The 13,592-nt window shown below is 34.4% G+C and overlaps 1 protein-coding gene across 1 annotated transcript in view; it reads left to right on the forward strand.

Annotated features, from left to right (window-relative positions):
• CSMD3 (CUB and Sushi multiple domains 3) overlaps positions 1-13,592 on the forward strand; it is a 1,309,925-nt gene that overhangs the window by 1,008,740 nt on the left and 287,593 nt on the right. The window contains exons 29-30 of the mRNA XM_043483744.1: positions 7,965-8,103; positions 11,661-11,848. Of these exons, the coding sequence (XP_043339679.1) occupies positions 7,965-8,103; positions 11,661-11,848 (327 nt within the window). The remainder of the gene's footprint in view (positions 1-7,964; positions 8,104-11,660; positions 11,849-13,592) is intronic.

The following is a 13,592-nucleotide window of genomic DNA, read 5'->3' on the forward strand; positions in this document are numbered from 1 at the left end:
ATCGTTATTTCTTCTAAGAAAGAAAGTTTTATCAGAATTTAAATTTGAGTTTTAGGGCTTTGATTTTTCCTTCAATCCATGTATTCCAGATCAGTTTTTATTTTGACGATTTACGGATTTGCAACCACTTGGTTCATACTTCCAACTCTCTGTCTTTTGTTTCCATGCCCTGTTCTTGAATCTCCAAATTAGACTCTTGAAAATCAAGACACACATTATTTCTTTACCAAGTGTGAGAAAAACCTTTGGATTAAAAATAGTGAGAAAACATGCTATATAATCTTAACAAAAAAAGATCTCATCATTAAGGTTCTTAGATTCAACTAATTCAATCTCAAACCTGTGGTTCTAGTATCATCTAGAAAATATAATGCATTTTGACCGAAGTTTGTCCTGTCTACTCAAAACTTTATTTATATGCATATCCTTTCCTTTGGTACACTGTAAGCAACTTGAGAGAAGATTCCATTTCTTATTCATTGTATTTCTTCTAGCATGCAAATTTAGCACATTTAGGAGAGAAAGACTTATTTTTGTTCACTTATATCTAACTCATAAATACATTTTCACTAATTATTTCACAGAGTCACATGATAATAGGAAAAGAGTGTTTAGTACTTAAGCACTCAATTATTCAGATTTATTTTATTCATTTTATATTTCTTATGCATGAGATGGAAACTCAAATACATTAGTGTGTCCTACACACTGTTATAGGCATTGACGATTTAGCATAAAAATAATATAGAAGAGTTCTCTGTTCTTATGAACCTACTTCTAATAAAGTGAAAACTAAATAGTCTGAATTTTCATATCATATATTTTTCATTTTATAGTCTGGAATTAACAAAAAGTATTTAATATGGAAAATGGAACATATCTAAAGACTCAAACCAGCCAGGGTATGACTTCTAGGTATTTCTAGACTTCTGTAGAAAATGGGGCAGATGATAATGACAAAGCTTATTAAAGAGGCTGAAAAAAAAGCACAAAATAAGTGCATACCTTAAGCCAGTTCAGCTTTAGCCATATTTCCCTTTACAGTTTATTATTTCCATTTATACCTGTGTTGCTCACTATGTATGTATCACTGAAAGATTCTAAATCATTAAACATGTTGCTTTGCATTTTATTATAACTTCACTCATAAATGCAGACAAAAAAATACAAGGAAAAAATGCTTTCAAAGGAAAGACTGAAACAGTGAAATTTTCATTTATTTGTTTACTACACAGGTTACCTAAAAAATGCTTAAACCAAAATGCTACATTCCAATTAATTGGAATCTGACTGAGCATCTTGTAAAGGGCATCTGTGTAAAGAGAAAATGACACAACTTCAGAAACTTACTTGGAACTTCTTGAGTTATTGTGATTTTTACACCTATTAAATGGGTGCTATTTATTAGAATTATCAGAAAGGCTATAGTATATCAAATGTTATGTTGAGAATTCTGAAATATTGAACAGCTTTACACTGAAATTCTAGAAAACACAAAAATATGAAGCATAAAAGACTAAATAGGCTGTTGTAAAATTCCATTTGTAGACAAGACTTTAGTCAGCAGGTAATAATTTTAGGAAAAACATGTTGAACACTAAATTTTATTTAAATGGAGCAGTTTGGGGAATTTTTTAAAAGGATTTTTGTGCTGTGTATTATTTTTTTATAGGAAAAGATCACTTGAGGAGAGGATATGCATTAGAGCTTCTCTGAAGAAAATAACCTAAAAAAAATGTCTGAAAAATTGCTAAGGCTGCAGAAAGCTTGATCTCTGAAACTGATAAGAAAGGAGTCCATGATTGGAAATACTATGCCAAAGATTAAACCCTCAACTTTTTAGAAACTTCATAAGTCTATGTGTCAGACCATGGAGCATACAGCATTTTGCTTGCATGTAGAAGTAGTCAGCCTTATAGCAAATACCAAACAAAAGGACAGTCATCTTTAAAAGAGTTAATAGAATTCATTCCAACAAAATTGACAGTGTGAAGATTACTTTGACAGAGAGAAAGTAGCAGCACTCAATATGAAGGTAAATAACAAAAGCATTAGTGTGGGTGGGCTGCTGAAAAGGACAGTAGACACAAGTAAAACTGAATTGGGGAGAAAAATTAATAATATTGTAAAATCATTATCAATAGTGGCCCATGTAACTGTCTCACAGAAACTACACTCAGAACAAATCATTAATGTCAGAATTCCCTGGAACCTAAATAAAATTTTAATTCATTAATGTATTTGATTTAAAGAGAATCTTATTTTTGGTGCTTTATGATTAGATACATAAAAATAAAAATGTATTTTCCAAATGTTATTTAAAGTTTTATTTATAGCAAAGTTTTATATTTAAAGCAAAGATAATTTTCTTTACTGTTGATTTGTTTGGGATTTATACAAATGTCAGATAATGTCTCTGCTTATCTCAGTGGTTTTTACAGATTTTCAGAATCTACTGCAGCAATGAAATTTATCAGGAAAACCTCAATAAGTAGTTTAAATAATTGGATCAAAATAATTTTAAAAGACTTTATGCTCAAATAGTAGTATAATCACAAAATATATTCAGTAAGATACCTAAAATTTGTATAATGGATTTTCCTATATCCTATGTGATAAAGAATATACACTATAAATGTAAATGTAGATGTGTCATGTGCATAAAATTGCTAATGATAAAAGATCACTATTTCCTGTGAAAAATAAAACTGAAACAAACCAATAAAATTGTTACAACAGTCCCCCCAAATTACTAATAATACCACTTCCTTAGAACGTGAAGGAAAACACAAAAACATTCTTGCCTTAATTCATATATATATGCATTTTCTGTTAGACATACTTTTCTAATACTTTCAAAATTCACATTTGATTTCAAAAATTCCAAAGACAAAATATGCCATTATTTTTATCAAAGCATATAGCTACAAATTAGGTTGTCATTCAATCTAGTCATCATTAATCTTCATAAGGAATGCAAGGAGCCAGTAACAATTCAGCAAACATTTGTAGAATGTGTAGTATATGCTAAATCTCACATAGAAAATAACATGTAGACAGTTTTTACCTTATGAATTAAAGATGAGCAGACACCTGAAAGGAATATTTAAATAAAATACAGTAAGGAAAGTGATAGAGATAGGCAAAAGTTGCTATGGATATCAGGGGGTTCTGGAGAGAGCTGCCATAGAGCCCAGGCTGAAAATTTCTAGGAAAACTCCCTAGTGTGTGCTCAGTCACTCTGTCATTTCTGACTCTTTGTGACCCCACAGACTGTAGTGGCCAGGTGCCTCTGTTCATGGGAGTTTCCAGGCAAGAATACTGGAGTGGATTGCCATTTCCTTCTCCAGGCAATCTCGACCCAGGGATGGAACCCACATCTTTTGAGTCTCCTGCATTGGCAGGAGGATTCTTAACCACTGGAAACTCCCTGGAGGCAGTGATGAATCTTGAGATATAAGAAAGAGTTACATAGATGTAGAAGGGAAACAGACATTTCAGGAAAAACAAATAGGAGGCATAAAGGCATGTTAATACAAGGAACAACTAAATAATTATTTGAGTGTAAATTACATGTCTAGATTGGTAGTTGATCCAAATGGAAAAGTTGCAAGGGTTAAGACATGAAAGCTGTACCGGAGTCGGGGGCATTATCTTTTAGGCAATGTGAAGTACCAGCAGACTTTTATGCATGGGTGTAATCTGATTGGGCTTCCCCAGTGGCTTAGCAGCAAAGAATCCATCTGCAGTGCAGGAGATGCGGGTTCAGTCCCTTGGTGGAGAAGATACCCTGGAAGAGGGCATGGAAACCCACTCCAGTATTCTTGCCTGGAAAACCCCATGGATAGAGGATCCTGGCAGGCTATAGCCCATAGGGTCGCAAAGACTCAGACACAACTGAAGAGACTGAGCACATAATATGATTAGGTATTTTTACTGGGAAGATGAATTGGCGGAAACAGATTATACTGTGTGTGTCCTCAATCACTTAGTCATGTCCGACTATGCTAGATTATACTAGAGGCATGATAAACAAACCAAAAAAAACCATTAATTCTGGAGGCATTTAAGAGTCAGATCTAAAAATGTGGTATTAGAGAAGAAAAGATAGAGTGAAAATATCTATGTGTGGATGGATAATGAAGTGAAGTGAAGTGAAGTCACTCAGTCGTGTCTGACTCTTTGCGACCCCATGGTCTGTAGCCTCCCAGGATCCTCAGCCCATGGGATTTTCCAGGCATGAATACTGGAGTGGGTTGCCATTTCCTTCTCCAGGGGATCTTCCCGACCCAGGGATTGAACCTGGGTGTCCCGCATTGTAGGCAGACACTTTACCATCTGAGCTACCAGGGAAGCCCATGATCAAACAATCTAGGAATATAGGAGAAATTTGAGCTAAGGTTTGGGTATATTGGATATTCTGTGTTTGATGTACCCATAGGCTATCAGGTAGAGATAATCAGTAAGCACTTGGGGATATGGTTTAGAATTAAGCAGGGAAATCTACTGGAGATGATAGGAAAAAGGAGTTATCAGTATGTAAGTGGAAGATAAAGTAACAATTTGGATATGGTCAACAGGAAGAATGTAATAGAGTATAAATTAGAGATGATTATGGAAGTAATTCAGGAAAATACCAAAATTATAAGATGAAGTAAAAGAGGTGCTTGCCAATAAAACTGAGGTCTGTACAAAGACATCAAAAGAAAAAAGTGAAATTCCAAAAGGAGAGTGAATTTAAGGTGAAAGTCAACAGTTAAGGATGGTTACAGATATGAAGAGAAAGATAAAGGCAGAAATTGCATCTTTATTGTCAGTACAAAAGTCATCTGAGGGTGAGCTAAGAAAGGTTTGTGTTGGAGGCAAGAGGTCTAAGAGAAATAGCAATGGCTGGAGAGAGAATGAGAAGTGGGGAGGAACGGATGAAGACATTGAGAATCCCTAAGCAATTAAAAGATTATTGTCTATCTATAATTTAAAATGAAAAAAATCTATGCCTGACCTAAGTTTTCTCAGGATAAATACTTTGGTGCTTTTCTTTGAGAAATAAGAAACCATATATTTTTTTTTTTCCAATGTGACATTCTTTGCTAATTATGTTAGTCTGCCTGTAGGTATATATAGTACATGTGTGATGAAAGAGAATGAGATTAGACTTTTTCAGAAGCCTTAGTTGTAAAATAAAAATAAATAAATTCAAAATAATTAAGGAGATAATTTTATTAAAAATGAATTATTGTAGAATTTTACCATTGTAATGTATAGCAATAACAAATCACTATGTTGTACACCAAGAACTAACAGAGTGTTGTAGGTCCATTGTAATTCAAAAACAAACAAACTCATAGAAAAAGTGATCAGATTTGTGGTTACCAGAGTCAGGTAGTTGGGGAAAGCTACTTGTATGAAGATGGTTAAAAAGTACAAGATATTTAGCTCTCCAGTTAATAAGTACTGGTGATATAATGTACAATATGATGTGAAACACAACTGTATCTTATATGAATATATAACAATTGTTAGAATAAATCTTAAAAGTTCTCATCACAAGAATTTTAATTTTTTTCTTTAATTTTGTATCTCTATGATAAGACAGATTTCACTCATTTCATTGTGGTGATCATTTAAAAGCTAAAAAGGGTTATTACAGGATGGGGGCAGGGGCAGACTACTATGATAGGAAAACGTGACAGTAACATCTTCAAGCATCTGAAGAATTAGGAAAAGGGGATTTTTCTCTTATGGAAAAAAGTACACAAGGTGAACAAGAGCAAGGTGTGGGGAAGTGAGTTGAAAGGGTGGCCCAGAATGTTGTTCTCTGGGTCCAGCCTGTCCTTAGGTTGTGTGCCGGCTCAAAGCTGAGGCAGAATCAGAGTTCAAGAACCTAGAGAAAGGAGAGAAACTTGAGCAGAGTTTGTTTAGTTTATTGTGATTTATCTGTGAGTACAAGCAATTCAACTTATCATTTGAGTCAAAGAAAGAGAGTTTACAAGGTCTGTGCCTGGTTTTGTCACAGAAAACTGAGGGGGCTTATTTAGGTTTTATCTAGGATAAGTGAACCTTATCTAGTTAGATGGTTAAAGAGGGGTTATTAACTGTGATCCCATATAACCAAACACAGAAGGATGAGAGGATTTCTTAACCATTAGGTAAAATTCAACATTTTCAGTTGGAAAAAAAAAAAAAAAAAGTGAAAGGAAATAGGTTAGAGGGAGCTTTGTTTTATTTTTAGCATGAAAGAGACTTGAGTACCTGTGGGCAACAAGGAAGAAGCCGGAGAATAAAGGAGATGAATGAATACAATTCTCAAAAAGAGAAACTGTGTGACCAAATTTAGGGTGTTATCCTGATTAACAGGAGGAACTCATTACCCTCTTGATTGTAGAGAAAAATACCCAGGGAGCATTAAAGTTTGAAGAAGGAGATCTAGAGAAAGTTGAGATAGTCTGTTTAATTATTTGATATGATATCACAAAAACAGACAGGTGATAGGGTAAATAAATTAAGTCTAAGCAAATAAATACTCTAGGCAGAGTAGGTCATCTGTTGTTACAGCGACACTGAGGCTAAGGTTGCAGAAGGTCATGGGGAAATGAGTCAGCAGGCATCCATTATTTAGATGGTAAAGATTACCAAATCCTAATAATGATATTACATATCTAGGCTCAGGCAAAGAACAAAAATCTGAAATGTTGCCAGAACCAAAATTCTCCTTTGAAAACTAGTTTTGTGCTGTCAGAAGAATCCTGTATAACTTATAACTCAATGATAAAATTTACCTGAGAAAAACTGTGACTTCAAAGCTCAGATACAAGAGGAATGATATGTGCACAAGACATCATGACACCATGAGAATCCCAGTCTCCATCTCAGTCACTCTCTCTCAGGTGCACACATGTATGTTTACATCCACACTGTCTCACTCCACCACCAGGACCCTCCATATCTCAATTGCTCTAAGTTTCCTAAGCTGCCAACTTTATGTATTATTTTCTAATCAGGCTGTGTTTAACAGGCTCTAAAAATAACCCCCTAAAGAATCTATTCTCTGAATTTCTCTGACAATTATTTGAACCTCCATTGAAGTGTTACAGAAACCTTTGTCAGGCCATAATAATAACTGTAGTAACTGTCCATTTTCATCAACAAGTCAGGCAACTAGAATTTAAGAATATCCTAACATTCAGTATATGCTGTGCTGTGCTTAGTCGCTCAGACGTGTCTGACTCTTTGCGACCCCCTGGACTCTAGTCTGTCAGGCTCCTCTGTCCATCCAGACTCTCCAGGCAAGGATACTGGAATGGATTGTTATGTCCTCATCCAGGGGATCTTCCAGACCCAGAGATCAAACCCAGGTCCCCTGCATTGCAGGCAGATTCTTTACCAGCTAAGCTACCAGAGAAGTCCTAACATTCAGTTTAGGAGTGTTTTATTATAAAGTTATGTCAGTTCTCAGTTGTCCATTTTCACATGTTAACTATTATCAAAGCCTCTTCTTCCATAAATAAAGGTATCAGGGAACATTTGAAAATGAACCAAATACCTCATATTCTATTATCCCACATATTATTAGAGATTTTGCTTTGCTTTGTTTTGTTTCTATCTTTTTTTCTCAGTAACCTTCAGAGTTTTTCTTAGTAATTATGAGGAAATCATTTTTACTCCTCTTCTTAATGTGTTTCTTTTAAAAGAATTAAAATAATAATAGCAAGGAAGAGAAGTATAAATGTAACTTTTTCTTGTCTTTTAAATCCAATAAAGGAGCTAAATTCACTTCTGTATGTATTTAGTATTTTAATGGTCTTTCTTGAAAGATCATGCAGTATTTAAGCATCCAGTACTATAAAAAATCGAGTTTGTACAAAAACCTGTAAACAATTTTAGATATGTGTTTTCTAAATACTGATAGATAATTAATTTTATTAATCACTTAAGGGGTTTTGTTTGTTTGTTTTAAATTAAAGCACCCTGTGGAGGCAATTTAACAGGATCTTCAGGATTTATTCTTTCACCAAACTTCCCTCATCCATATCCCCATAGTAGGGACTGTGACTGGACCATCACCGTCAATGCAGACTATGTTATCTCCTTGGCATTTATCAGGTGAGTTCCTATACCTTTCCACATCTTAAAAATTGTTTTGTTTATTTTGCATTAGCATTTTCACTAGGGAATATTTATTTTTATATGACATTTTACTTTTTTTTTTTTACCAATTTCAATACTAATATTTTGCAATAAACAATTTAAAAATCTCTATATAACAGCATAGATTCCAATGTAGTTCTGCAGGCTGATGAGTGTGCATCTCTCACCAGTTTCCAGTATAGAGGAAACATGTTAAAGGTTGAGTAGTTTATTGATTTTCATGAAACATTATCTCCTCATAACCTTTCCTCTCTCCATGAACTTATCATCACTGCTTCAAAAGATGGAAGCAACCTAGATGCCCATCAGCAGACAAATGGATAAGGAAGCTATGGTACATATACACAATGGAATATTACTCAGCCATTATATTACTCAGCCATTAAAAAGAATTCATTTGAATCAGTTCTAATGAGATGGATGAAACTGGAGCCCATTATACAGAGTGAAGTAAGCCAGAAAGATAAAGACCAATATAGTATACTAACGCATATATGTGGAATTTTAAAAGATGGTAACAATAACCCTATATGCAAAACAGAAAAAGAGACACAGATGGGCAGAACAGACTTTGGGACTCTGTGGGAGAAGGCAAGGGTGGGATGTTCTGAGAGAATAGCATTGAAACAAGTATACTATCAAGGGTGAAACAGATCACCAGCCCAGGTTCGATGCATGAGACAAGTGCTCAGGGCTGGTGCACTGGGAAGACCCAGAGGGATGGGATGGGGAGGGAGGTGGGAGAGGGGATAGGGATGGGGAACACATGTAAATCCATGGCTGATTCATGTCAATGTATGGCAAAAACCACTACAATATTGTAAAGTAATTAGCCTCCAACTAATAAAAATAAATTAAAAAATAAATAAATAACAGTATAAGAAAAAAGAAAATGGTTGAACTGAGCCAACAGTGTTTCTGAACAAGGCAGGCATGTTTTCTAAGTTTACAGATCTTACATGAAGATAGAAGATCAGGATATACAAGTAAATAGAAAGCTGTTGTATAACATAGGGAACTCAGCTTGGTGGATGACCTAGAAGGGTGGGATGAGGGGATGGGAGGGAGGCTCTAGAGGAAGGAGATACAGGTATACTTATATCTGATTTACACTGTTGCACAACAGAAACTAACACAACATCTTAAAGCAATTAACATACAATTAAAATTTTTTTTAATAAAAGCAAATAGAAAAAATTTTAAAAAAAGATTCTATGTTTCCTAAACTTAAAGATTAAAAGGTCAGCATTTTGAGGAATGTTTTCTCCCATATGTGCACCATCAAAAACATTTTTGAAGTATCTGTGCAGCGCCACTGTTAGGCTTGGGAAGATATATATATATATATATAATACACCATGTACCATTCTTTCTGGTGGTCTTATTAAGTCAACCGTCAAGAATTTGATGGATAATCTTCATGTAATTTCTCAGAAGAACTTGTCTCCTGATAGAACTTTACATGAGGTATTCAAAATTTACATTTGTTGTTTTATCAGCATCAGTTGAAAGGTTAGCTTAGTACTGACATAGTGGAGGATGCAACTTCTTGTGTGGCAAAGAAATTGCTGAGTTTAAGCCCCAGCTCTGTTACTAATATTTGTGTTACCTTGGGTAAGTTATTATTTGAATGAGTAATATTATAATAAATGATATTATAATAATGTTATTTGAGCCTCTGTTTCCTCACATGAAGTAATAGCTGTATCACAAAACCTGGCCTAATTCTTTTCCTTGAGATTTCAATGGGAATGTTAGGTATCAACAACTTGAAGAGTTTCTAGAAATGTTCCTGATCTTAGTGTCCAAGACTAATGTCTGCTGGCTCTTGTAACACAGCTATTCCTTCTGCTAGAGTGTCACAGCTGCTTGGTTTTTATGTAAATTTTTAAGCTGAACATTTTTTCTAATATATGAAAGTGAAAGTCACTCAATCATGTCTGACTCTTTGCGGCCCCATAGACTATACAGTCCATGGAATTCTCCAGGCCAGAATATTGGAGTGAGTAGCCTTTCCCTTCTCCAGGGGATCTTCCCAACCCAGGGATCAAACCTAGGTCTTCCACATTTCTGGCAGATTCTTTACCAACTGAGCCACAAAGGAAGCCAATATATGAAACCCAGGTTAAAAAAAAAAAAAAAAAAAACTAGAGTAAAGATAATTCAAATTCATGAAAAATTTCAAAAGTATAAATATATGGAATTTTCATTTTTATAATTTGTAGTAGTACACTGATAATGGTAACAACAAAGCAACACTTGATGGCAATGTTAGTTTTATGCCAAGACCCAGCTATAAGACAATTTTCTGAAGTAAATATTGTTATTCTCATTTTTATAGTAGAGGAAATGGCAGTACAAACATTAAAAATGTCAGGATGTATGATACAGGGTTCAGTTTACTTAAAAATTGTTTTAGTTAATGACTGAGTGGTAGAAGGTTGTATTACATGAAGTGTGTGAGGAGTTGTTGATTTCCTGTTGTATCATTGATTATGTGACCTAAGAGAGACTACTGACAGATCAGAATCTCATTGGGAAAATGGAAATGATAATCTCTTCCTTATACCACAGGATTATTGACAAAAAACAAGTTAATATTTATGAAACTATTTGTAAAAGATAGAATGTACTATCTTTTCAGGTTTTTAGGAAAAATAATCATTATATTTATGTCTTCAGTTTTCTAAGTATGTGGGTTCTATAATTGTTATAGGATGACTCTCATACTTTGAAGGTTGTTAAGGCAAGTTTATTATGCAAGTTTTGAAACATTTAAATATTGATTTGAATAGTTTATTTGCTAAAATGTCTTTATTTACACACTGTTTAATTTTGGTGAAGAGTGTATTGGCTCAATTTGCCTACATTAAGTTCTAAAAGAAGAAAATATATTTACTTTCAAGGAAAAGAATACCTAGTACAATGTCAATGCTTTGAGTAATTTAAATGCAGATTTTATCTTTCCAACTTTTGTTTGAATCTGATATGTAGAGTTCACTTTTAAAACAAAAATGCTCTTAAGTTTTGAAGTTCAAGGCAAATAGATTCATGGACACAAAGCAAAAAGAGATGCAAAATATCTGGTGAAAAATTTTAAAGTACAGTTAATGTCTTACACATTTTACTGATATAAAGTAATTTAAGAATATGTAGCTAACAAGGACACAAGCATCTTGAACCTAAACTCTGACTGCAAATCCTGTATCCTACAGCAGCTTACAAATTGTTTGCTTTACAGTCATTTGTATTCCCTGTAGACATAATGCCAACTTAGAAATACTTGAAAATATCAAGATGTCTTCTTTCTTTTTTCAGTGCTGATTTTATATGCATATTCAGTGTGCTGTTGCCAGGGGTATTTTCAAATTGACTTATTTTGACAGAATCTGTTATTTTTAAAGATAATGATTGAATTAATATATAATTTATGGGACTATTATGATTAAAACCTTAGTAATAACGATTCCACTTTTTTCTTCCTTCCTTCCTTTCTTTTTCTTTTCTTTTAGTTTTAGCATAGAACCAAACTATGATTTCCTCTATATATATGATGGGCCAGACAGTAATAGTCCCTTGATTGGAAGCTTTCAAGACAGCAAATTACCGGAGAGGATAGAAAGCAGCTCAAATAACATGCATTTGGCTTTTCGGAGTGATGGATCTGTTAGTTACACTGGATTTCATTTAGAGTATAAAGGTAAATGTGAACATTTGATTTTAGCATCATGATTTAAATTGTGAATATTTTATACAAGAGAATAATGTCGTATTGGCCATTGTCAGTGGTTAGTTATATGTGCAGTTCTTAAAGCATACTACCTGCAATTCATCTCACAAAAGAGCGCTCACTGTAGACTTTTCCTATGAGTGAGAAGGAAATTAGCATTTCCTAATTACTACCAAAGGAAATGTATCAAACAAACAAATAAGCAATTAGGATACTGCAGAAGTTGGCTGAGACCACAAAATATTTCTTAAAAAACAAAGACATTTTTGGAAGCTGAAGTTTCACTTGAATATCAAATATTCAGAGACTACTCTCACTGATAAAAATACTCAAAAGTATATGATTCCCAAAATATTTTGACAATTATGATTCAGAAAATATCTGAAAATATTTAAATAGGTCAACATTTAGAATAGGGTGAATATAATATGCTCTAAATCAAATCCCTTATGATTATATAGTGAGAGTGAGAAATATATTCAACGGATTGGATCTGATTGACAGAGTGCCTGAAGAACTATGGATGGAAGTTAGTGACATTGTACAGGAGACAGGGATCAAGAACATCCCTAAGAAAAAGAAATGCAAAAAAGCAAAATGGTTGTCTGATGAGGCCTTACAAATAGCTGTGAAAAGAAGAGAAACTAAAGGCAAAGGAGAAAAGGAAAGATATCTTATCTTTCAAATCAAGATAATGTAAGATAAGATACCTTATCTTACGTAATGGGCATGTGCCCATTTGAATACAGAGTTCCAAAGAATAGCAAAGAGAGATAAGAAAGCCTTCCTCGGTGATCAATGCAAAGAAATAGAGGAAAACAATAGAATGTGAAAGACTAGAGATCACTTCAAGAAAATTAGAGATACCAAGGGAACATTTCATGCAAAGATGAGCACAATAAAGGACAGAAATGGTATGGACCTAACAGAAGCAGAAGATATTAAGAAGAGGTGGCAAGAACACACAGAGAACTATATAAAAAAGATCTTCACGACCCAGATAATCACAATGGTGTGATCACTCCCTTAGAGCCAGACATCCTGGAATGTGAAGTCAAGTGGACCTTAGGAAGCATCTTTATGAACAAAGCTAGTGGAGGTGATGGAATTCTAGTTGAGCTATTTCAAATCCTGAAAGATGATGCTGAGAAAGTTCTGCACTCAATATGCCAGCAAATTTGGAAAACTCAGCACTGGCCACTGGACTGGAAAAGGTCACTTTCATTCCAATCCCAAAGAAAGGCAATGCCAAAGAATGCTCAAACTACCAGACAATTGCACTCATCTCACATGCTAGTAAAGTAATGCTCAAAATTCTCCAAGCCAGGCTTCAACAGTGCCTGAACTGTGAAATTCCAGATATTCGAGCTGAATTTAGAAAAGGCAGAGGAACCAGAGATCAAATTGCCAACATCTGTTGGATCATTGAAAAAGCAAGAAAGTTCCAGAAAAAACATCAACTTCTGTTTTGTCGACTAAGCCAAAGCCTTTGTCTGTGTGGATCACAATAAACTGTGGAAAATTCTGAAAGAGATGGGAATACCAGACCACCTGACCTGCCTCTTGAGAAACCTGTATGCAGGTCAGGAAGCAACAGTTAGAACTGGACATGGAACAACAGACTGGTTCCAAATAGGGAAAGGAGTACGTCAAGGCTGTATATTGTCACCATGCTTATTTAATTTATATGCAGATTACATCATGAGAAACGCTG

This window comes from Cervus canadensis, chromosome 12, assembly GCF_019320065.1.
Source record: "Cervus canadensis isolate Bull #8, Minnesota chromosome 12, ASM1932006v1, whole genome shotgun sequence".
NCBI classification, from domain to species: Eukaryota; Metazoa; Chordata; class Mammalia; order Artiodactyla; family Cervidae; genus Cervus; species Cervus canadensis.